The following is a 23,897-nucleotide window of genomic DNA, read 5'->3' as shown; positions in this document are numbered from 1 at the left end:
TCCTGTTTGCATCAATAAAGCAATGTTCCTGTTTGCAACCTCTCATCTCGCTTACTACCTCCAAAGATCTCACTACACAACAGGCACTATTCACACAATCTCTCAGAAGGGCACAATTTTCCAATTCAGTTCAGGAACATCAGCTGATTCTCTTTCAGAAAAGCAGTATTGAGAAGACATAAGTGAAGCAAGGCATTACAGGGTGGAGCAGAGACCCAAGGGTGTGGGATCCAGCCAGGTGGCACCCGCCAGGCGGGAAAGGGGGATGAATAGGCAGGTAGAGGCAGTTGCAACAACCTTGCACTTGAACGTAAGGGCAAGCAGGTTGACAAGCACCCAAATGGTGATCACTTGACTGCAGGGCTGTTGTAGCAGCAATAACTTTGGGTATATAGCTTAAGTCCATTCAGCATCCTCATAATTTAGAATGGTCACTAAATGGCCATACGTCAAGCATTATCTGTATAGGATCTCAAAGCTGAACTGCATTTATTTCTATAATGCTACAAGAACATACCTGTATAATATAGCTTCTGCCCCATGGGAATATTTTATCTAGATATCCCATTCAAATACTATTAATTGAGATTTCAAGAACAGCTATTTTGTGTAATAAACCACCTAAGAGTACACTGTTACTTAAAATCTCAAGTATAGAAAAGTTATGGCCTTCAGACATAACTGGGTTGCCAGTTAACATTATTCATCAGATATATTTATTTATTTCTTCATACTTCATATTAGTTTAATAAAAATTACAATTTAGAAGAAAGGATCACAAGGATATATGACTAATATGTTCACTGTATTTTTCCAGGATAACATTCTGTGGTATCTGCTGTCAGAAATATGTCAAAGCAAATATTTCAGACCAATCTTCTACCACCGTGAGGTACTCCATGAAAATGTTAGCAAGTGGTGCCGAAACTATTATTTTTATGTTCCTGGGAATTTCTGCTGTTAACCCTAAAATTTGGACTTGGAACACTGCTTTCATACTCCTGACATTGGTTTTCATCTCTATCTATAGAATCATTGGTAAGAGAATTGGTTTTATCTTTGTTAATATTAGTACTTTCTTAATATGGGATAGACAAGACTATGTTCTGTCCCTGGAACATTTGCTGCTCTGGCAGGACAGGATTAATTTGTTATAACTGTTTGTTCTGTGTTCAAATGTATGGTACTCTGCCTACAAAACAGTAATATGTTTTGCATTTAGCTAGCTTGTAGATAAAGTTTGGCCCTACTGGCCAAAACAGGTGCAGCATATTCCCTTCACAAGGAAGTGTTCAGGGATTATTACATACTTCTACTTTCCTGTCTCATCACTTCCTATTACAAGCATTGATGGGAAAGAGAAGGGAAGTGAGTTTATTCTGGCCTCCAATTCCCCTGATCCATTCAGACCCTGCCTTCCCTGCCAGAGAGATAGCAAACTCTGCTCAGGAAGCAAAGACTGAGCCAGAAATAGGGCTCAATCAAGAACTCTTCAACTCTTCTCAATCTCAAACTTTTTCCATGTGAAAACCCTTTTCAATCTTTTATAGTTTTGAAAACACCCCTCCCCACATATTCAAAGTCTTCTGTTTCTAGAGCAAATTTGTAAAGCTTTGCATTTGGGCTGCAGCACACCACAGGCTTGTTTAGGTTCACAGGCTAATCAAGTTCTCTTACTTCCCTGTCTCTCAGCTTTGCCTCTCAACAGTCTTGCAGTTCCACACCTGATTTTTCCATGCTGCCTGAAGACTACTGCTGAGGCACTTCCCTTTGGGTTGGTGTCTTTCCTGAGTCTCTACTGTCTTTCCAGCATACTTCCTTAGCACACCCACAAACATGCTTGCTTTCATTTGCCTTATAAAAGACTGTCCAATTAAAGAGAGGGTGGGTCTGTTTTAACCCTCCTTCCCATGCAGCAGTAAAAATCTGGATCTGAGGAGGGAAAATGACTACTTGTTCCAGGCGGTGAGTTGACTCTTTTACAAGGGCTGTATTTTCTGCATAAGTGATTTCAAATGTTGCTTTTTTATTATTTAGGAGATCTGGATAAGAAAAATAACAATGCACATTGTTATTGTAGCATGAAGACACAGTATTGAATTCACTACTCTCATAACACTGTGAGGGTATTTTCCTTTGTTCTGTAGAAAATAAAGTTCCTTGTCAAACAGAGGGAATTAATATTATGCTTGCTTTGAAGTTTGGTGGTAATGATTCAAAAGTAGTTACTGTAGTTTTTGTACATTTCATAGTAAGCAGTTGAAGATCAAGCTGACTTCTGCCTACTTTATTTATTTATTTTTTATTTTATTTTAATTCCATTTATATCCCGCCCTTCTCCGAAGACTCAGGGCGGCTTACAAACTTAGCAGTAGCCTTCATTCTATGTATATGCCTGCTTATTAGGGCTTTCACACACACACCCCAAAGCGGCATTATTACAAAGTCAGCTTAATTGCCCCCAACAATCTGGGTCCTCATTTTACCTACCTCGGAAGGATGGAAGGCTGAGTCAACCTTGAGCCTGGTGGGATGCAAACCTGCACTAATTGCAGGCAGCTGGTGTTACTTTAGAGTTAGGCTACTGATGAGTAACTTCCAAAATCCTATGACTCTAGACCAGAGGTCCCCAACCTTTTGGGCACCAGGGACCGGTTATGTGGAGAGAGGTATTTCCACAGAGTGGAAGGGGTGTGGTTTTGTGTGCTGCCTGCATCCCACAGATGGGGCTTTGCTTGTTTGTGTGGACTGGTTGCTGGGATGCTGCTGCCCAGTACTGGTCCACGGACCAGGGGTTGGGGACACCTGCTCTAGACTGCTCTAGACTGCTCTATATAAAGCATTGATGATTTTATAATACTTTTAGTCAATATATTTTTTGATATTGATTAAAAGTATTATAAAATCATTTATATGTTCAAAACACCAATTTTAATATGCTGATTAGCTTTCATCATATTAATGGAATTAATGCAATTAATATCAACAAATTTACAGTGGGGACAATCAATTTTTAAATTAGTTGCTGTAATTTAAAGGTAAAAAGATTCCCCTTCATGGATTACTGCCTTGTCGTGGTGAAGGGGCTTGCGTAATTCAGTGAAGCTATGAGCTATGCTGTGCAGGGCCACCCAAGACGGACAGGTCATAGCAGAGTCACATCTGACAAAATGTGATCCACTGGAGAAGGAAATGGCGACCCACTCCAGTATTTTTGCCATGAAAACCCTATGGACAGTACCAAAAGGCAAAACAATATGACGCTGGAAGATGAGCCCCTCAGGTTGGAAGGTGTCCAATATGCTACTGGGAAAGAGCAGAGGGCTAGTACTAGTAGCGCCAGAAAGAATGAAGCGACTGGGCCAAAGCCGAAAGGACGCTCAGCTGTGGATGTGTCTGGTGGTGAAAGGAAAGTCTGATGCTGTAAAGATTTTTCTCCATAGGAATCTGGAATGTAAGATCCATGAATCAAGGCAAGCTGGACGTGGTCAAACAAGAGATGACAAGACTGAACATCGACATCTTAGGAATCAGTGAACTAAAATGGACAGGAATGGGTGAATTTAATTCAGATGACCATCAGGTATACTACTGCGGGCAAGAATCCCTCAGAAGAAATGGAGTAGCCTTCATAGTCAATAAAAGAGTAGGAAAAGCAATACTGGGATACAATTCCCAAAATGACAGAATGATCTCAGTTCGAATCCAAGGCAAACCATTCAATATCACACTAGTCCAAGTCTATGCCCCAACCACCAGTGCTGAAGAGGATGAAATTGACCGGTTCTATGAAGCCCTACAGCACCTTATAGAACTAACACCAAAAAACAATGTCCTTATCATCATGGGGGATTGGAATGCTAAAGTAGGAAGCCAAAAGATAACTGGAATAACAGGCAAGTTTGGCCTTGGAGTACAAAATGAAGCAGGGCACAGGTTGATAGAATTTTGTCAAAAGAATACGATGGTCATAGCAAACACCTTTTTCCAACAACCCAAGAGATGGCTCTATACATGGACATCACCAGATGGTCAACACAGAAATCAGATTGACTATGTGCTCTGCAGCCAAAGATGGAGAAGCTCTATACAGTCAGTAAAAACAAGACCAGGAGCTGACTGTGGCTCAGACCATGAGCTTCTCGTTGCAAAGTTTAGGCTTAACTGAAGAAAGTAGGGGAAAGCACTAGGCCACTCAGGTATAAATTAAATCATATCCCTGTTGAATATACAGTAGAGGTACAAATAGATTTAAGGAATTAGATCTGATATACAGAGTACCTGAAGAACTATGGACAGAGGTTTGCAACATTGTACAAGAGGTAGCAACTAAAACCATCCCAAAGAAAGAGAAATGCAAGAAAGCAAAATGGCTATCTGAGGAAGCTTTGCCAATAGCTGAGGAAAGGAGGGAAGCAAAAGGCAAGGGAGAAAAAGAAAGTTACACCTAATTGAATGCTAGCTAGAAGAGATAAGAATACCTTTTAAAATGAACAGTGCAAAGAAATAGAAGAAAACAATAGAATAGGGAGGACCAGAGATCTTTTCAAGAAAATTGGAGATATGAAGGGAATGTTTCATGCAAAGATGGGCACGATAAAGGACCAGAAGGGCAGGGACCTAACAGAGGCAGAAGAGATTAAGAAGAGGAAGAGAAGAAGAAATTACACAGAAGAACTATACAAGAACAAGCTTAACATCTCTGATAACCACGATGAGGTGGTCATTGACCTTGAGCCAGACAACCTAGAATGTGATGTGAAGTGGGCCTTAGAAAAGCTGAGCAACAACAAAGCTAGTGGAGGTGACAGTATTCCAGCTGAGCTATTCAAAATCTTTAAAGACGTTGCAGTAAAAGTGCTACACTCAATTTGCCAGCAAATTTGGAAAACTCAACAGTGGCCACAGGATTGGAAAAGATCAGTTTACATTCCAATTCCAAAGAAAGGCAGTGCCAAAGAATGTTCAGACTATCACACCATTGCACTCATTTCTCATGGTAGTAAAGTTATGCTTAAAATCCTACAAGCTAGACTCCAGCAGTATGTGGATCGGCAGGATTTCGAAGAGGTAGAGGAACTAGAGATCAAATTGCCAACATACGCTGGATCATGGAGAAAGCTAGAGAGTTCCAGAAAACATCTACTTCTGCTTCATTGACTATGCTAAAGCCTTTGATTGTGTGGATCAGAACAAACTGGCAAGTTCTTAAAGAGATGGGCATACCAGACCATCTTATTTGTCTCTTGAGAAACCTATATGCGGGTCAAGAAGCAACTGGACACGGAACCACTGATTGGTTCAAAATTGGAAAAGGAGTCCGGCAAGGCTGTATACTGTTGCCCTGCCTATTTAACTTATATGCAGAGCACATCATAAGAAAGGCAGGGCTAGATGAATCAAAAGTTGGAATTAAGATTGCCGGGAGAAATATCAACAACCTAAGATATGCAGATGATACCACTCTAATGGCAGAAAGTGAAGAGGAACTAAAGAGCCTCTTGTTGTGGGTGAAGAAGGAGAGTGCAAAAGTTGGGTTGAAACTTAACATTAAGAAAACCAAGATCATGGCATCCAGCCCTCTCAATTCCTGGCAATTCCCCACTGCAGATGGGGACTGCAGCCAAAAAATTAAAAGACGCTTGCTTCTGCAGAGGAAAGCCATGGCAAATCTAGACAGCACACTAAAAAGCAGAGACATCATCCTATCAACAAGTGCGTATAGTCAAAGCTATGGTCTTCCCAGTTGCAATGTATGGCTGTGAAAGTTGGACCATAAGAAAGGCTGACTGCCAAAGAATTGAGGCCTTTGAACTATGGTGTTGGAGAAGACTCCTGTGAGTCCCTTGGACTGCAAGGCGATCAAACCAGTCAGTCCTAGAGGTAATCAACCCTGACTGCTCTTTAGAAGGCCAGATCCTGAAGTTGAAACTCAAGTACTTTGGCCACCTAATGAGAAGGAAGGGCTCACTGGAGAGGAGCCTAATGCTGGGAAAGATTGAGGGCAATAGAAGAAGGGGACGACAGAGAATGAGGTGGCTGGATGTAGTCACTGAAGCAGTAGGCATGAGCTTAAATGGACTCCAGAAGATGGTAGAGGACAGGAAGGCCTGGAAGAACATTGTCCATGGGGTCGCGATGGGTCAGACATGACTTTGCAGCTAACAACAACAACAAAAGACAGTGACTCATTGCCAGTGATTATAACCAATTCTATGTAATAGATTGTTTAATGCAGATGAAAACTCTAATATCAGTTAGGAAAAGCAAATGGTAAGGAGGTATCACTTTGTGTTCTGGCAATAGTTTTGCATTATGATTTTTGGCACATTGTCTCTAATTCCTAATTCCCAATGAAATGTGTGTTAATCTGATATTTTTGTTACTCTGATACATTTGTTTAAGCAGGTGTAATTCTACAGACTTGGATTCTAAATCACTATCGAATGGTACAGCTGGGAATAATAGACCAAGTAGTAATGTCATATGGCGGTCTCCGTGGTGCTGTTGCTTTTGCCTTAGTCGTACTTTTGGATGAAAACAAAGTGCAAGATAAAAACCTGTTTGTCAGCACAACTATCATAGTTGTATTTTTCACTGTGATATTCCAGGTATTCAATTCAGTTTTTCCTAGAAGAAAAAATAAAAATCCTTGTCGTAGTGGGTGAAAGGTTGTACAGATAGCCCTTGAATTATAACAGTTCATTTAATGACCATTCAGAGTTACAACAGCACTTTAAAAAGTGACATAACCATTTTTCACACGGCTTTTGCAGCATTCTCAGGGTCACATGATCAAAATTCACACACGGCAATTGACTCATATTTATGACAGTTGGAATGTCTTGGTGTCATGTGATCACTTTTTGCAACCTTCTGATAAGCAAAGCCAATGGGGAAGCTAGATTACCTTAACAGGTCTGTTATTAACAACAACTGCAGTGATTCATTTAACCACTGCACTTAACAACTGTGGCAAGAAATATTATAAAATGGGCAAAACTCACTTAACAACTGTCTCACTTAGCAACAGAAATTTTGGACTCAATTGTGATCGCAAGTTAAGGACTACCTGTACATATGCATTGTGTGTTATGTCCTTTTGTAGTCTTTAGCCTAATGTGTGAAAGATCCCTTTGAATGCTGTTTTCTGTCTTAGGAATAAAACATATCTATATGGGTTCTGTCTCAGGAGTAAAAAAACACAATATACAACACAACATTCTTTATTGGCCAAGTGTGATTGCACAGATATGGAATTTGTTTCTGGTGCATAAGCTCTCAGTGTTCACACAGACAACACACAACAAAATAATATAATCATAAGATACCAACTGTAGAAGGTAATAGGAAATATGAGAAAAGGAATAATAATTACAGCCCTACTACATGGTTAAATATCCTTAGATATAAGACAGAGCTGTGGAATTAGGTGTTCAGTAGAGTGATAGCATGAGGGAAACAACTGTATGTAGTTGTTGCAGTGCTCTATAGTGGCATCCTGAGGGAGGAGTTGAAACAGTTTATGTCCTGGATGTGTAGATATTTTTTTAGCTCTGTTTCTGGCTTATGCAGTACACAGGTCCTCAACAGAAGGCAAGCTGGTTGCATTTTTTTTCCTGAAGTCCTATCTGTTGAAGTCTATACCTGTCCGGTTTGGTTGCTGTACCAAACCAGACAGTTATAGAAGTACAAATGAGAGATTCAATAATTACTCTTTGGAACTGTTATCAGCAACTCCTTGGTCAGTCTGAGCTTTCTGAGATGATGCAGGAAGTACATTCTTTGTTGTGCTTGTTTAATAATGGTTCTAGTATAAAGTGTCCATCTCAAGTCCTGGGAGATTATACAACCCAGAAACTTGAAGGTCTCTATTGTTGATACTAGTATTGTGTAATGGTAGAATAGGAGGGCTCTTCCTAAAATCCACTGTCATATCTACAGTTTTAAGTGTGTTCAGCTCCAGATTGTTCCAGATGCACCACAAGGCCTCCCATCTGTATGCAGACTCATCACTATCTTGAATGAGACCAATGATTGCTGTATCATCTGCAAACTTCAGTATTTTAAGAAAGGATCCTTTGAGATCCTAAGTCTTTGCTTAGAGAGAAAAGAATAATGGAAAGAGCACACAGCCCTGAGAGGTGCCTGTGCTAAGTGAATGGGTATTCTGTGTGATTTCACATAGCTTCACCTGCTGCTTTCTATCTGTTAGAAAGCTTGTAATCCACCTACGTGTGGTCAGGCACAGCTAGCTAAGTCAGTTTAGAGCAGACATGTAAAACTCATGATGTCACGTGACGTTGCACAACATATCGGAACTTTTTCTCCATTGCCGGCAATGGGGTGGGCGCGGTTTCCTCATGACACGTCCGGCTCACGAGCCAGCAGTTTCACACCCCTGGTTTAGAGAGAAGAATTTATGGAAAGTTGGTATTGAATGCCGAGCTGAAATCTACAAAAGGGACCCTTTCATAGATCCTTGGGGATTCAAGATATTTTAAGATGTAGTGCCACGTTAATAGTATCATCTGCCACTCTATAAAACAAATCAAAATATTACATGCATTTACAAAGAAAAGCAGCAAATGAAGGCTTTTGAGATGCAGACTTTTAAAACTTTTGTCTCATGTCTTTTATGTTCAGTTGTATATTTTCCTAAAAATAGGCTTTGTACTGCCAGAGCAGAAGATAACTTTTCCATTTAAAAAAAATAGAGGGAGAAAAGCTGACCATTAAAAAACCATGAACTAAGTATCTATTTTAAATAAAGATATCCTATTATACATTTTCACCATGTAAGTCAAGTTACATGTCATAAATAAAAATACATGTTTCAAGGGAGTTATATAAGCAAAGCAAACCATTTCAACATTACTTGCAAAAAGAAATTTGCTATTTAGTATTCTTTAACACAGTTTTTATAATATTGGGTTCTAATTTCAATGATAATGAACCATTGATTTTAATTAGAAACACTACAACATTATTATAGCAAATTCTGTGAAGACATGTTTATCTGCAAAGAATATGATATACATTCTTTAAAAAATATGAAATATGCTTTGCCAACAAGGAAATATATAGAACTATTTTCTTGTGGGCAAAGAAGTATCATTTAAAATGCTTCCAGAATACTATATCAACATCAAATGACCAAACATGAGGATGTTTATGTATTCTAATTTTATAAGGAAAGAATATTAACATTAAGTGTGACAATATGTGAAAGAGTACCTAAATCAGTATCTTTATTTAGTGATATGTACATGTTTCATTCCTTTTTTTATATCCTTTAAGTTTGTAATGTTTTTTTAAATTAAAACAAAGGTAATTTGTTCATTTTCCTTCAAAGGGTTTAACAATCAAGCCTTTAGTGCAGTGGTTAAAAGTGAAAAAAAGTGAACACAGAGAACCCAAACTGAATGAGAAGCTCCATAGCAGGGTAAGCTAATTTATGTTCAAAAGAAATGTAGTTTAAGGCAGGGTTTTTCAACTTTTTCACAGATTGTGCCACTTTTAGGACATGACAATATTCAAGTACCATTAGTGCTTAACAAGGTGTCAAAAATTTGATGACTAAAAAAAAGGAGGGGTGGATTTTGGATTTTACTAATTAGATTCATTTGTTGTTATAGAAATGGCTAGTTTATACTGTTATGGAAAAGCAAAAAGTTGAGGTTCGATGGTAATGCTTCATTCTATTGCAATAGAGGAAGTTGGAAGTCAATGCCTTTCCTTTTTCCCTTCTCCCACTCACTTCCCCCGCTTCTTCCTCCCCACTGTGTCCTACTATTTGCTTTTGTATTTTTGTATTTTATTCTATAATCTAATAAAATGTTACAAACCATTTTAAAAAAGGAAGTTGTAATTTCTTCGGTGGCAGTTTCTTCGCTGAATCACTTTCCCTTTGCACTGACAAATGTATGATGAATTTATCCATGTTTATGAATATGCACCACTACCTTGGTGGTCAGCTGGCTGGTTGGCCCTTCTTCCTCTCTTCCTCTACTCTCTTTTTCCTCCTTGCCTCCGGCGCTCTCCTGCCACAGCTTCTTCCCCATCCCCTTCTCTTTCCCTGTTGTTTTTTTCCCTCTGCTGCCAAAACCACCTCCTTTTATATTCTCTCCTCTCTCCCCCCTGCTCCTTTTCTTTTTTCTTTTTATATAAATATTTTATTGGTTTTAACTATAACACTCTCCAGTGCCTGGTGTACAGCATATTGTCTTGGTTTATATTTTAAAAAGAAAAAAAGGAAAATAATAATTAATCAACAATCAATAATGATTAAATTTAATAATTCCATAATTAATATATTAATGATATATTTCTTTGATCTTCTCTTCTCCCATTTGTATTCTTCTTCTTCAACCTTAGCCAAAATATAATTCTTAATATTTTCAATATATAAATGATTATATATAGGCATTTTTTATATTTATACAAATAATAAAAAACTCTCTATAACATTTTTCCCACTTATATTATTCTCATAACCATCATTTCATTACTTCAGCATGCATCATATTTTCATAATTTTTTATGGTTAATTTCCCTTAAATTCAATCCAATCTTATCAGCCATAATTTCTTCAAATTAGTCATCTAACTGCCCAAATTTTCCCATTTAGGTACATCATCCCAATATTTAAAGTCATGCATTATAAAAATACTATACTTTTTACCTCATAATATCTAGATATAACATCCTTTTTAATCATTTTATATTTCACTTATATTAATAAAAGTTACATCAACCTGCTATTTTTACATTTCATATATTATAGAACATACTATATTACTTAAATCTCTTATTCTTCTTGTTGTAAGGCCCCTTTATGTTCAAAATTCTCTGTTCTTTTAGCCATATTCAAACAAATGTTTACTCATGTAATAGTCCATCTGGTAGGGCAAGTCAAATCTCTTGTATCTCTGGTCTTCTTCTTTTGCCAAGTAATTTTCCAAGTTGATGTAATCTGCTTACCTGGCAGTTCCTATATTTTTACAAATGTTGTTGAGCATACAAAAGATGAAGTAAGTAAGATGAATACTTTCTGTCTCCCAAACTTTGATGGTTCTCCTGATAATTCTGTAGTCCATTCCATTTTTCTTGTTGTATCAGAACCTTGTAGATTTTTCCTGTTTCTCTTAAATTGTAATTCTTTTCCTTTTTTATTTCATCGATTTGATCATACTCTTCTAATTTGTAATCTGTTATCTGATTTATTTGTTCATTCATTGTTATATCCTGGGTGTTTTTTAATTGAAGATTTAGATTGGAAATATGCTTATTTAAATCTTCAAAGTTGTTTTGAATTTCCTTGTGGTTTGAGTCTATTATCATTTGTATTTGTCCTAAGATTGCATATATTTCCTCCTGGAAAGTATTTATCTTGCCTTGAAGTATTGCTCCTGAAGGCCCTTGATTTTCCAGGCTAAGTCCATCAGGAGAAAATATTGAATGTGGCGTCCTGTCATTTTTTGAGATGTATATGATATCCATGTTGTCTCCCCCCCTTCAAATAAACTTTTATTAATGTTTTAATTCAAAAGTCAATTTATCAGTCAGTCAAAATTACAGATCAGTGAGTTAAGCCACCTTAAATCCTTCTTGTAGAATCTCTCTAAAAGATTAGCCAAAAAGCCAAACTTTTTCTTTTCCATAAACAGTTCTTAGATTTAAGCAACAGTCCAGGTGTTGTTTTTTCTTTCAGACACTTTTTAATCTTATAGGTGGCTCTTCCTTTGCTCCCAGTTGTCTTCAAGGTTATTTGCAATTCAAAGGAACAGCTTTTCTTTGTTTCTAGGGATTCTGCCAATTTCTGAGTCCTTATAGTTAGTATTCTGTTCTCTGAGTCTCCACTAGATGTCAACAGTTATTTCTTTTTTCAGTTTTTTTTCAATCAAAAAGTTATTTTTGTTATATATTTTAATAATCCATCAAAAATTCTTTAGTGTATAATCTTGACAGTTTTTTAGTTCCTAGATTTGTCCAGACTGTAGTATTTTAAATCAAATTTTAGTATATCTCTTAATATTAATTCGCCGCTTCCATTTGTAAGGGAATGGGGATATAATCCCCTCCTTTCACTTCTGGAGGTTTTCTTGCTTTGGGGATCTTTTCAAGGATTTAGATAGTAGATAGAAGAAAGAAGATCAGTACTGTCACCAATTCCAAACACACTATTCACCAATGTTCAGTTTCATGCTCTGAGACTTCAGCTGCAAGTAGCTTGGGCTAGACCAGACATGTCAAACTCACAACATCATGTGACATCACGCAATGTATCAAAATGGTTTTGCTATTGCCAGCAATGGAGTGGGCGCGGCTTCCAGATGATGCATCTGACCCGTAGGCCAGCAGTTTGATACCCCTGGGCTAGACGCTGATCTCATGCTAGCCTTTCTGCTGTCGGGTTCGGAGCACTTCCCCTGAATCAAACGAAGCAATTGCCATTGCTTTGTGATCAACGGGGCACCCCTCCTTCATGGTCACCTCTTCGGGGTGACTTTGGACTCATCTAGGGTCCCCCTGGCAGGATGAAACTAACCATGGGGAGCAAAGGTCCACTCTCACACGGCCATGCACTATGGGTACAAAACTGGAAGTCCCCCCTCCTCCTTTTCTCTTCGGTACACCTTCAGCTGAATCTTTTCCTCAAAGCTGCATTTCCCCCCCCCCCGTTCTTTTTTTTCCTTTCCCTTTCCTGCCAAAATGTCCTCTTTTTATATCCTCTCCCTTCTCTCCCCTCTTTTCTCTTTGGTGCACCTCAAGCTGATTCCTCTCCTCAAGGCTGTGCTTTTTTCCCTTGTCTTTTTCTTTCCTCTCCCTTTCCCACCAAAACCTCCTCCTTTTAAATCCTTTCCTCTCTCCCCCCTCCTTTTCTCTTTGGTGCACCTCCAGCTGATTCCTATCTTCAAGGTTGTGCTTCTCTGTCTCTCTTTCTCTGTCCCCTTCTCTTTCCCACTAATGTCTTTTTTTCCCTCTCCCTTTCCCACCAACACCTCCTTTTACATCTCTCCTCTCTTCCCCCTCCTCCTTTTCTCTTTGGTTCACCTCCAGCTATGTGCTGTTTCCAGAAGCGCCAATTAGCTGGAACCCGGCACTGAGCCTGGGTTGAGCCCTGACAGCCCTGCAGAAGTGCTGAACCTTGACAGCCCTGGAGAAGTGCTGATCAGCTTGTAGTCATGCACACCGATCTTGGGGTTTCTTCCGAGCCCCAACAGCCCTGCAGCTCCAGCTGTCTCTCTGTCAGGCTTGTGCGGCACTGACATCACTTCAGCAAATTCCCCTCCCCACAACACTTGTCTAGGATGGTCGCGTACCACCTGCCAGGTGCCAAAGTGCCTGGTTAAGAACTTAGAACTTGCTGAAAGCTACTTTTAAATAATAATGTACTACCATTGAGTTAGAGTCACCTTATAGGGGAGATGGGTGGCATAAAAATTTAATAAATAAAATAAACTGTGTACCTTCTAATTTTATATTCATGTTTAAAATGTTGAGAAGTTCTTATGCTTCTTGTTCCCTTGCAAAATGGAGGAAAATAATAGTAAGGGAAATAATGGTAAATACACATGCTACAGAAAGAAAAGTTCCTATCTCAGATATATCAAATTAGATAGTAGAGCTAATATGAAGGCTTCCCCAGCCCTCCAAAAAAAACCCTGCAATAAATTAGTATATATTTCTCACCAGATTCTTGTGTGAAGGAAATTAATAATTGCAATTGTGGTGAATATCTGTAGCACAGGGTGAGGGTAAAGGTTCATTCTTCAAACTTGTGGGCTGGTTTCCGAACATTTCATTATCAGGCTAGGTAACATCTTCAGTGTCAATACATGTCCTCAAATGGAAGTAAACACAAATCTCCAGCAGGAACGTGTGACAAAACAGAGGTTGCTTTATTCAGCTCCAATGAACATAAAGTGAACACAAAGTCAGCGTTGGTAGCACATTGCTCCCAACACTTACATAGACGCCAGGTATAGGGCTCCGCCCTCAATCCATAGACCAACATCTGCCCATGTGTCCATATTATCCCTCCTCCCCTGTTTGCTGCTATCTCCAGACACCAACCCCATGTTTACGTTTACATTTACGTTTACGTTTTATTTAATTTATATACCGCCCTTCTCCCTAGGGACTCAGGGCGGTTCACAGGGCATATAAATAACAATACAATACTATACAAAAGTTAAAACAAAGATTAAATCAGTGCCCAGTTAAAAACAATAATACTATTCTAAAACAACAATTTAAAACCCAACCCCCGTCAGGCCAGACCGGCTAATTCAAATAAATGGGTCTTCAGGCCACGACGGAAAGTTCGGAGGTCTGATGCCATCCGGAGCTCCACCGGCAGTTGGTTCCACAAAGCCGGGGCACCCACAGAGAAGGCTCTCCCCCTGGGGGCCGCCAGTCGGCATTCCCTGACCGGAGGCACCCTGAGGAGGCCCTCTCTGTGGGAACGCACAGGGCGGAGGGGAGTTGACGCCGGCCGCAGGTGGTCCCCGAGGTAACCCGGACCCATGCCATGTAGGGACTTGAAGATCATAACCAAGACCTTGAACCTCACCCGGAAGACAACTGGCAACCAATGCAGCTCACGGAGCAAAGGTGTAACATGGGAGTACCGGGAAACTCCCAAGACAACTCTCGTGGCCGCATTCTGTACCAGTTGGAGCCTCCGAGTGGTCTTCAAGGGAAGCCCCATGTAGAGAGCATTACAGTAGTCAAGGCGAGAGGTCACGAGCGCATGGGTGACCGTGCACAGGGCATCCCGGTCCAGATAGGGCCGCAACTGGCGCACCAGGCGAACCTGGGCGAAAGCCCCCCTAGTCACGGCCGCCACATGATCTTCCAGGGTAAGCCGTGAATCTAGGAGGACTCCCAAGTTGCGAGCCCTATCGACGGGGGGTAAGAGCTCACCCCCCATAGAAAGAGATGGAACATTTTGAATGTCCCGGGATGCCGGAATGCACAGCCACTCAGTCTTGTCAGGGTTGAGCTGAAGTCTGTTCCTCCCCATCCAGACCCGAACCGCCTCCAGGCAACGGGACATCACAGCGAGGACATCACTGGGGTGGTTTGGGGTCGAAAAGAAAAGTTGGGTATCATCGGCATATTGATGATACCCAACTCCAAAACCACGAATGATCTCACCCAGCGGTTTCATATAGATGTTGAACAGGAGAGGCGAGAGAACCGACCCCTGAGGAACTCCACAAACGAGAGACCTAGGGGCCGATCTCTGCCCCCCTGCCAACACCGACTGCGAACGTCCCAGGAGATAGGAGGAGAACCACCGAAGAACTGTGCCTCCCACTCCCAATCCCCTGAGACGCCGCAGCAAGATACCATGGTCGATGGTATCGAAAGCCGCCGAGAGGTCTAATAGGACTAGGACAGAGGAATATCCCCTGTCCTGAGCCCTCCAGAGATCATTCACCAGAGCGACCAATGCCGTCTCCGTGCTGTACCCGGGCCTGAAACCCGATTGGTAGGGGTCCAAATAATCCGCTTCATCCAGGACCAGAGGGAGCTGATGCGCCACCACACTCTCAACAACCTTCGCAAGAAAGCGAAGGTTGGAGACTGGACGAAAGTTGTTCAATACAGCTGGGTCCAAGGCAGGCTTCTTGAGGAGAGGTCTCACCACCGCCTCCTTCAAGACAGTGGGGAAATAACCCTCACTCAAAGAAGCAGATATAACCGCCTGGAGCCAGCCTCGCGTCCTCTCCCTAGCTGCATAAACCAGCCAGGAAGGGCACGGGTCCAACAAACATGTGGAGGAGCTCAGCCTCCCCATAATCCTGTCCACTTCATCAGGGGTCACAGAATCAAACTCTTCCCAGGTAACATTGACAAGACCGCTCGTGTCCTGATCGCCAGACTCTGCCCAGTTGGAGTCCAAACCAGTCCGAATCCGAGCGATTTTATCCGACAGATGTTGACTAAATTCCTCGGCACGACCCTGCAAGGGATGTGTGTATGTCAGTCTGTCTCCCCCTGTCCAGCAGCCCATCTACAACCAGGTATGTAGACCAGGTAATCCCCACCCTTATTCCTAAACGTCCAGCCCCACCGTGCCCAGCTGCACAAGGCATGCCACAGCCCAAGCCTCCTTCCTCTAACCTGAGGACGCCTGTTCCGGGGCTCTTCTGGCTGGTAGCCAGCCCGGCAGGGAGCTCCAAATGCTCCGCTGGCCCCCCTAAGTGATGGGTCAGGTATGAGTCAGGTGTGAATCATCGGTAAGAGTCTTGTGATGAGTCTTGTGATAGTTACATCAGGTGAGGTGTGGGTTGGGCGGCTTGCATAGGTTGGTTGAGGGTCGGTGCTGTCTCTGGTTGGCTGTGTAGTTGATTTGGATTCTGAGGGGTTCATAGGCTGATTGTTGATCAATGCGTCTATTGATGGAATTGCTTATGGAGTGCCAGGTTTTGATGAACTCATGAGCATGGCAGGTGGTAGCATGGCCAACAATTTTTGTGTTGCTCCAATCGAACTGGTGATATTAGGTGTCAGTGTGGGTAAAGATTAAGGATTTGGGATTGTGGCATTTGTCAGCTGGTGTTCGTGGATCTTGTTTTTTTTAATGAATGAAATGAATTTAATAATCACAGCAGGTTTGCTAGTTCATCTAATGTAAACATAAAACACCTTTTTAGCAGAAGGGAAGCAGATGAGGCTCTTATTTCCTTAGCATGATAGAAAAAATGGAAATTTCTTAGAAATTGGTTATCAGAATAATTTTATTTCATGTTACATTATTTGAAATAGGTTCTTAAGGAGTAACTATTGAAAATATTGCTACCAATTTTAATGTAAATATAATTATTCCTCCCACCTCCTTAATGTATGATTAAAAAGAAGTTAAGGAAGATCTGGCAAAAGCTTATTTATAGTAACCTCCAGAACATCTTGTTTCTCTGCCAATGTGGAGGAGGAATAAATGTTTTTCCACCTACCTAATACGGTATATAAGGAGGGTCACAATGGCTCAGAGGCTAAAGACAGTGAATTTATCAGCAAAAAAGCTGACAGCCTAGGTTTAAGACTTGACCACCGCATGACTGAGTGAGCTCCTGTTACTTGCCCAGCTCCTGCCCACCTAGCAGTTTGAAAGCATGCAAATAAGAGTAGATAAATAAGTACCACTTCAGAGGGAAGATAACAGCGTTCCATGTGCCTTGTGTATAGTCATGCTGGCCACATGATCACAAAAATGTCTTCAGACAACATTGGTTCCCTTGGCTAAGAAACGGAGATTTAATTTAATTTAATTTATTGAGATTTTTATACCGCCCTTCTCCCAAAGGGACTCAGGGCGGTTCACAGGGCATAAATATAAACACCAATACAAACATTAAAAAATAATTAAATTAATGCCCAAGTTAAAACCAGAATACTAAAACAAACCAATAAAAAACCCAAGCACCACCACCCTAAAGTGAAACATGACTGGATAGGGGAAACCTTTACCTTTTTTACTGTATAATTACAAAAACATTTTGGATTGGATAATTTAGCCTGGAAACTGTGAGAGTTTAGATAGGTTAAGACAAGCTGAAATTAAATCCTTGCTATATGAACTTACCATTTGTTGGTGAATAATCATCTCAATTCCAACATTAGCTCTGGATGTGGTTATATTTATCCTAAAGGAGTAAGTCTCTGATTTGAGCAACTTCTTAAACTTGTGGTACCAGCTAGAGCAGCGAGTGAAGGTCACTGCCAAAAGGACATTTCTCTAGCTTCAGCTGTAAATGCAAGGCTAATTTGCAAAACTTTTTCTTAGACCATCATATGGTCACTAGATGTGACAGTCAATAAGTGAGAATTATCTGTATACATTTTCTTTACTGTAAAATAATACACACACATACATATAAAATACAGAACAATAGATTTGAAAGAGACCTTAAGGATCTTCTAGTCCAATCCCCTGCTCAGGCAGGAAACCTTATTCCACTCCAGGCTAATGGCTGTCCAATCTCTTCTTTAAAAACTCCAATGATGGAGTGCCACAATTTCTGGAGGCAAGTCTTTCCACTGATTATCAAGAGGAATCCATTCTATGACTGCCTTAGTTCATCTGCCATCTGTTCCATTTCCATTTCAATTCTTTTACTCTCTTGATGATATCATATGCCTTCATTTGTTCCCTAATGCATGTGCAGGTCTTTCTATCTTGTCTTGTGATGCCAAGCAGGTATCTTTCCGTAAGGCTTTGCGCCATTCATAGCCTTTGTATCGATTGTGAGGTTAGTCCATGTATTGCTGGCATATGTTAGAACAGGTAGCATACACTGATTGAAAACTTTTCTCTCCAGGGATAGGTGTAGATTGTTCTTGAAAATTACGCTTAACTTGCTGAATGCCTGCCAACCACATTTAACATGCCATTCAATTTCCTTTATTGTATCACCTTCTGTTGAGATCCATTGGCCAAGGTATATGTAGTGATCTGCTATATCTAGTGCTTTTCCAGATATAACAATTTTTCTTTGGTGAATTTATTAAATGTAACCTGAGTCTTTTTCATGTTTATTTTTAAACCAAATGGTTCTCCTGCTTTGTGCAACTCTTGTATGTGTCTTTATAGCTCTTCTGAGTCTTGTTAAAAGAGAACAATGTTATCTTCAAATCTTAAGTAATTTAAATAGGCACCATTGATTTTTATTCCATCTTTTGCCCAGTCTAGTTTGCAAAATACTTATTCAAGGCAGGCTGAGAAAAGGATAGGTGATATTGTATCACCTTGCCATACACCTTGTTCTATTTTAATTTCCACTTTAAGATCATTAAGGCAAATTGTTGCCATGTTTTTTTTCATATACTGATTGTAGTAAGTTTAGGTAAGCAGTGTCTATGCCTTGGTTGAGCAATGCAATGTTTATTGTTTGCTCGAATACAGAGTCAAATGCCTTTTCATAGTCAATGCATATCATGCATAGAGGCATGGTGTACTCATTGTGCCTTTCAGTGACTTGCTGAACAACATGGGTGTGATCCATTGTGCTGTAACCACTTCTGAACCATGTCTGCTTCTTTGGCTGTGCATCATTTATTTATTTATTTTTGTAAAAGTTTTTATTGTTTTTTTCCCCATACATTCACTAATAACTTTTCAACAAATGTGCTGTCTGAGTTTACATTTGCTAATACATATTTAATTCCTAATACTTTATTCTTTCCTTTAGCCATCAATAAAATAAGTCCCAAGTTTGATAATATTATGTTTCTTCTTTTTCTTTCAGTCTCATAGTCAGTCTATCCATCTCTGAGCATTCTAGTATTTTTTATTATTATTTCATCTGATGGTATTCCTTCATTTTTCCAGTATTGCACAAATATAATTCTTGCCACTGTTGTGACATGCAAAATCAAATATATGCTTTATTTGTTAGTCTTTTCTGGCATTATAGCTAATAAAAAAAGTTCCGGTTTAAAATCTACATGTTCTCCAAACACCTTTTCTAGCCAGGCATGTATCTTTTTCCAATAACTCTTTACTTTGTCACAAGTCCACCAAACATGATAATAAATGCCTGACTTATGTTTTAATTTCCAACATCTATCTGAAATGTTTTTGAACATTTTTGCTAGTCTTGCTGGTAGCAAGTGCCATCTATAAAACATTTTATATAAATTTTTGCCATTTGTCCATATTGTTCTATCTTTCTATCTTTCCCAATACTTTATGGATCATCTCCAAAGGTTCTTCTGAAATAAATACCAAGTCATCAGCAAATGCTTGTAATTTATATGTTTCATTTTTTATTTCTAATCCTTTAATTTCTGTATCTTGTCTAATATTTCTATTTAAAACTTCCAGAGTGAAAATAAATAACAATGGAGATAATGGACATCCTTGCCTTGTGCCTTTTCTTATCTCAAAGTTCTCAGTATAGTCTCCATTCACAATCACTTTCGCAGTTTGTTTATTGTATGTTGTTTTTATTGTGTTTGTAAAGTTCTGTCCAAAGTCCATTATTTGTAATTATTGAATCATAAATTGCCAGGAAACATTATCAAATGCCTTTAGGGCATCTAGAAATATTAGTGCCAATTGTTTCCCTGGGTGTAATTCATAATATTCCAATACATCCATTATCACTCTTAAATTATTTTTAATTTGTCTCTTTGGCAAAAAGCCATTTTGGTTTGAGTGCATAAATTCAGTTAAGGAACTTTTCAGTCTCTCTGCCATTATTGAAGTAAAAATTTTATAATCCACATTCAGTAACGATATTGGTCTATAATTTTTTATCTGTGTCAAACCTGAGTCTTTTCTTGGTATTAAGGTAATATTTGCTTCTCTCCATGTGTTTGGAAGTTTGGCCTCCAACAAAAGTTCATTGCAAACATCTTTCAGCAGTTCACTTAGTATATCTTGTAAAGCTTTATATTACTCCACCGGTAATCCATCTGGCCCTGGTGTTTTCTCATTTTTTTGTCTTCTTATGGCCTCTGTTATTTCCATCACTGTTATTTTTCCCTCTAGCATACTTTTACAGGTTTCTGAAATGTTTGAAGGGTTATTTTCTTCCAGATACTGGATCATTCTCTCTCTTGGAATTTCTTCTATGTTATTAATAATAATAATAATAATAATAATAATAATAATAATAATAATAATAATAACAACAATAATAACAATAATAATAATAATAATAATAATAATAATAATAATAATAATAATAATAATAATAATAATAATAATAATAATAATAATTTAATTTCTGTACCGCCCTTCTCCCAAAGGACTCAGGGCGGTGTACAGGGCAATAGATACAATAAAAATACAGTGTACAAAAGTTAAGATAGAATTAAATATTAAGCCCAATTACAGTAAAATTAATTAAAATTAATATTAAAATTCCCAAAACCATCAGACCAGGCCAGCTAATTCAAATAAATAGGTTTTTAGGTCACGGCAGAAGGAGCGAAGGTCAGGAGCCATCCAGAGCTCAACCAGTAAACGGTTCCAAAGGTCTGGCCCGCCCACAGAGAACGTCCTCCCCCTGGGGATTACCAATCGACACTCTGACCGAAAGCACCCTGAGGAGGCCCTCTCTGTGGGAGTGCACTGGACGAAGGTGCTCCCATAAGTAAACCGGACCCATGCCATTTAGGGCTTTATAGGTCATCACCAGCACCTTGAATCTCACCCGGAGGGCAACCGGAAGCCAATGCAGCTCGCGCAGTAGAGGTGTTACATGGGAGTATCGGGAGACCCCCAACACCACTCGCACGGCTGCATTCTGCACCAGCTGAAGCCTCCGCGTGGTCCTCAAGGGCAGCCCCATGTAGAGAGCATTGCAGTAGTCTAAATGAGAGGTCATGAGCGCATGAGTGACTGTACGCAAGGCATCCTGGTCCAGATAGGGCCGCAACTGGCGCACCAGGCGAACCTGGGCAAAGGCCCCCCTAGTCACAGCTCCTATATGATTTTCCAAGGAGAGCTGTGAATCTAGGAGGACACCTAAGTTGTGAGCCCTATTACGGGGGGTAATAGCTCACCTCCCATAGTTAAAGGTGGAATAATCTGAATTTCCCGAGATGCCGACACGCACAACCATTCAGTCTTGTCGGGATTGAGCCGAAGCCTGTTCCTCCCCATCCAGACCTGAACCGCCTCCAGGCAACGGGACATCACATTGAGGGCATCACTGGGGTGGTTTGGGGTGGAGATGAAGATCTGGGTATCATCAGCATACTGAAGATACCCAACCCCAAAACCACGAATGATCTCACCCAGTGGCTTCATATAGATGTTGAACAGGAGAGGCGAGAGGACCGACCCCTGAGGAACTCCACAAATGAGAGGCCTTGAGGCCCACCTCTGCCCTCCTGCCAACACCAATTGCAAACGTCCCAGGAGGTAGGAGGAGAACAACTGCAAGACAGTGCCTCCCACTCCCAACCCCCTGAGACGCCGCAGTAAGATACCATGGTCGATGGTATCAAAAGCCGCTGAGAGGTCTAACAGGACTAGGACAGAGGAGCAACCCCTGTCCTGAGCCCGCCAGAGATCATTCACCAATGCGACCAATGCCGTCTCCGTGCTGTACCCGGGCCTGAAGCCCGATTGGTACAGGTCCAGATAATCAGCTTCCTCCAGGAACAAAGGGAGCTGATGCGCCACCACTCTCTCAACAACCTTCGCAAGAAAGCGAAGGTTGGAGACCGGACGATAGTTGTTTAAAACAGCTGGGTCCAGGGCAGGCTTCTTGAGGAGGGGTCTCACCACCGCCTCCTTCAAGGCAGTGGGAAAACTACCCTCACTCAAAGAAGCAGTTATCACTGCCTGGAGCCTGCCTCGTGTCCCCTCCCGAGCCGCATAGACCAGCCAGGAGGGGCATGGGTCCAATAAACACGTGGTGGAACTCAGCTTCCCCATGATCCTGTACACATCTTCCAGAGTCACAGGATCGAACTCCTCCCAGATAACATCACCAAGACCGCCCATGTCCTCACCGTCAGACTCTGCCCAGTCAGAGTCCAAACCGATCTGGATCCGAGCAATTTTGTCCGACAGATGTTGGCTAAACTCCTCGGCACGACCCTGCAAGGGCTCCTCCCTCACCTCCTGATTAAGGAGGGAGCGGGTCACCCTAAACATCTTTTTTATTTCTTCATTTTTAAATTGTAGGCAACCTTTTTTATCTACTAATGTATTTATCATTTTTTTTATCTTTCTGTTTTTTAAGTTTATAAGCTAACCATCTTCCTGGTTTGTTTGCATTTTCAATTTTTTTTTATTTTGCTCTTTTTATTTGCTGTGCCAATTTTTCTGAATCCAACAGATTTGTGTTTTATTGTTGTGAACACATATTTGTGTTTTATTGTTTCCATTTCTCTTTAGAATCTTCTTTTGTGGATTTATTTGCAGTTCTGATTCTAGTTTTTTTTTAAAAAATAATAGTACATATTGCTGTCTCTTCTGTTTGTTTGTTTTTGCTATGTATGTTATAGCTATACCTCTAAAGTATGCTTTGGCTGTATCCCATACATTTTGTAATGTTGTATCTTCTTTTTTGTTTTCTTTGAAGAAAAACTGCATTTCTTTTTTTGCTAGTTCTATAAATTCTCTTTCTTTTAATATAGATTGGTTCAAAGTCCATCTTGATTTTTTTTGTTTTCCTCTCCAGGTCACTTTTAAAGGTTGTGATCTGCCCATATACCTGGTTCTATCTCAAATTCCTGCATATTTATCCTCAGTTCAGATGTCATCCAGATCATATCAATTCTGGGCCAGGATTCTTGACTGTTTGAATAAAATGTATATTGTAATTTTCCTGGATTAATTTCTCTCCAAACATCTTGTACTCCAATTTCTTCTATCATATTAAAAAAGGTCTTAGGTAATCTTCTTCTTCCAGTTTTTCCTGTTTTAGTACTTTTATAGTCTAATGTCCCATCCAGGATTGCATTAAAGTGTCATACTAAACAAATATTTTGGTATTCCATTTCTATTATTTTTCTATGGAGATTTTGGTAGAATTCTTCCTGGTTTTTATTTGGTGCGTAGATTACTACTAACAATATTTGTTTTTGATGTAAGTATATTTCTACCATCACAATTCTTCCTTCTTCATCTGAATAAACATTTTAGAATCTATTGTCTCTTTAATATATACAGCAACAGCACTTTTTTCTGTTGTGCTGATGCATAATAAAGTTTCCCAAATTTGGTGTATTCCAACAGCTTATAATATTGTTTTTGTATATGTGTCTCTTGCAAACAATTATATCTATATTTATTTTTTGTAGTTTTCTAAAATTTTTGTTTCTTTTTGATAGGGAGTTTCAACAGTTTATCTTCACTTTAGCTCATATTATTTTGTAGTCACTTCCAACATTAAAGTGATTGATGAAAGTACAGTTGC

At 39.9% G+C, this 23,897-nt stretch overlaps 1 protein-coding gene across 1 annotated transcript in view; it reads left to right on the top strand.

The window, feature by feature from the left end:
- SLC9A3 (solute carrier family 9 member A3) overlaps positions 1 to 23,897 on the top strand; it is a gene marked incomplete at both ends in the record, with an annotated part of 190,805 nt that overhangs the window by 94,595 nt on the left and 72,313 nt on the right. Inside the window, 3 exons of the mRNA XM_083378999.1 lie at positions 818 to 1,038; positions 6,409 to 6,611; positions 9,356 to 9,445. Coding sequence (XP_083235125.1) covers positions 818 to 1,038; positions 6,409 to 6,611; positions 9,356 to 9,445 — 514 coding nt within the window. The remainder of the gene's footprint in view (positions 1 to 817; positions 1,039 to 6,408; positions 6,612 to 9,355; positions 9,446 to 23,897) is intronic.

This window comes from Vipera ursinii (assembly GCF_947247035.1).
Source record: "Vipera ursinii genome assembly, chromosome: Z".
Classification (NCBI taxonomy): Eukaryota; Metazoa; Chordata; class Lepidosauria; order Squamata; family Viperidae; genus Vipera; species Vipera ursinii.
Note: the sequence above shows the minus strand (reverse complement) of the source record. Positions and strands in the feature narration are given on the sequence as shown.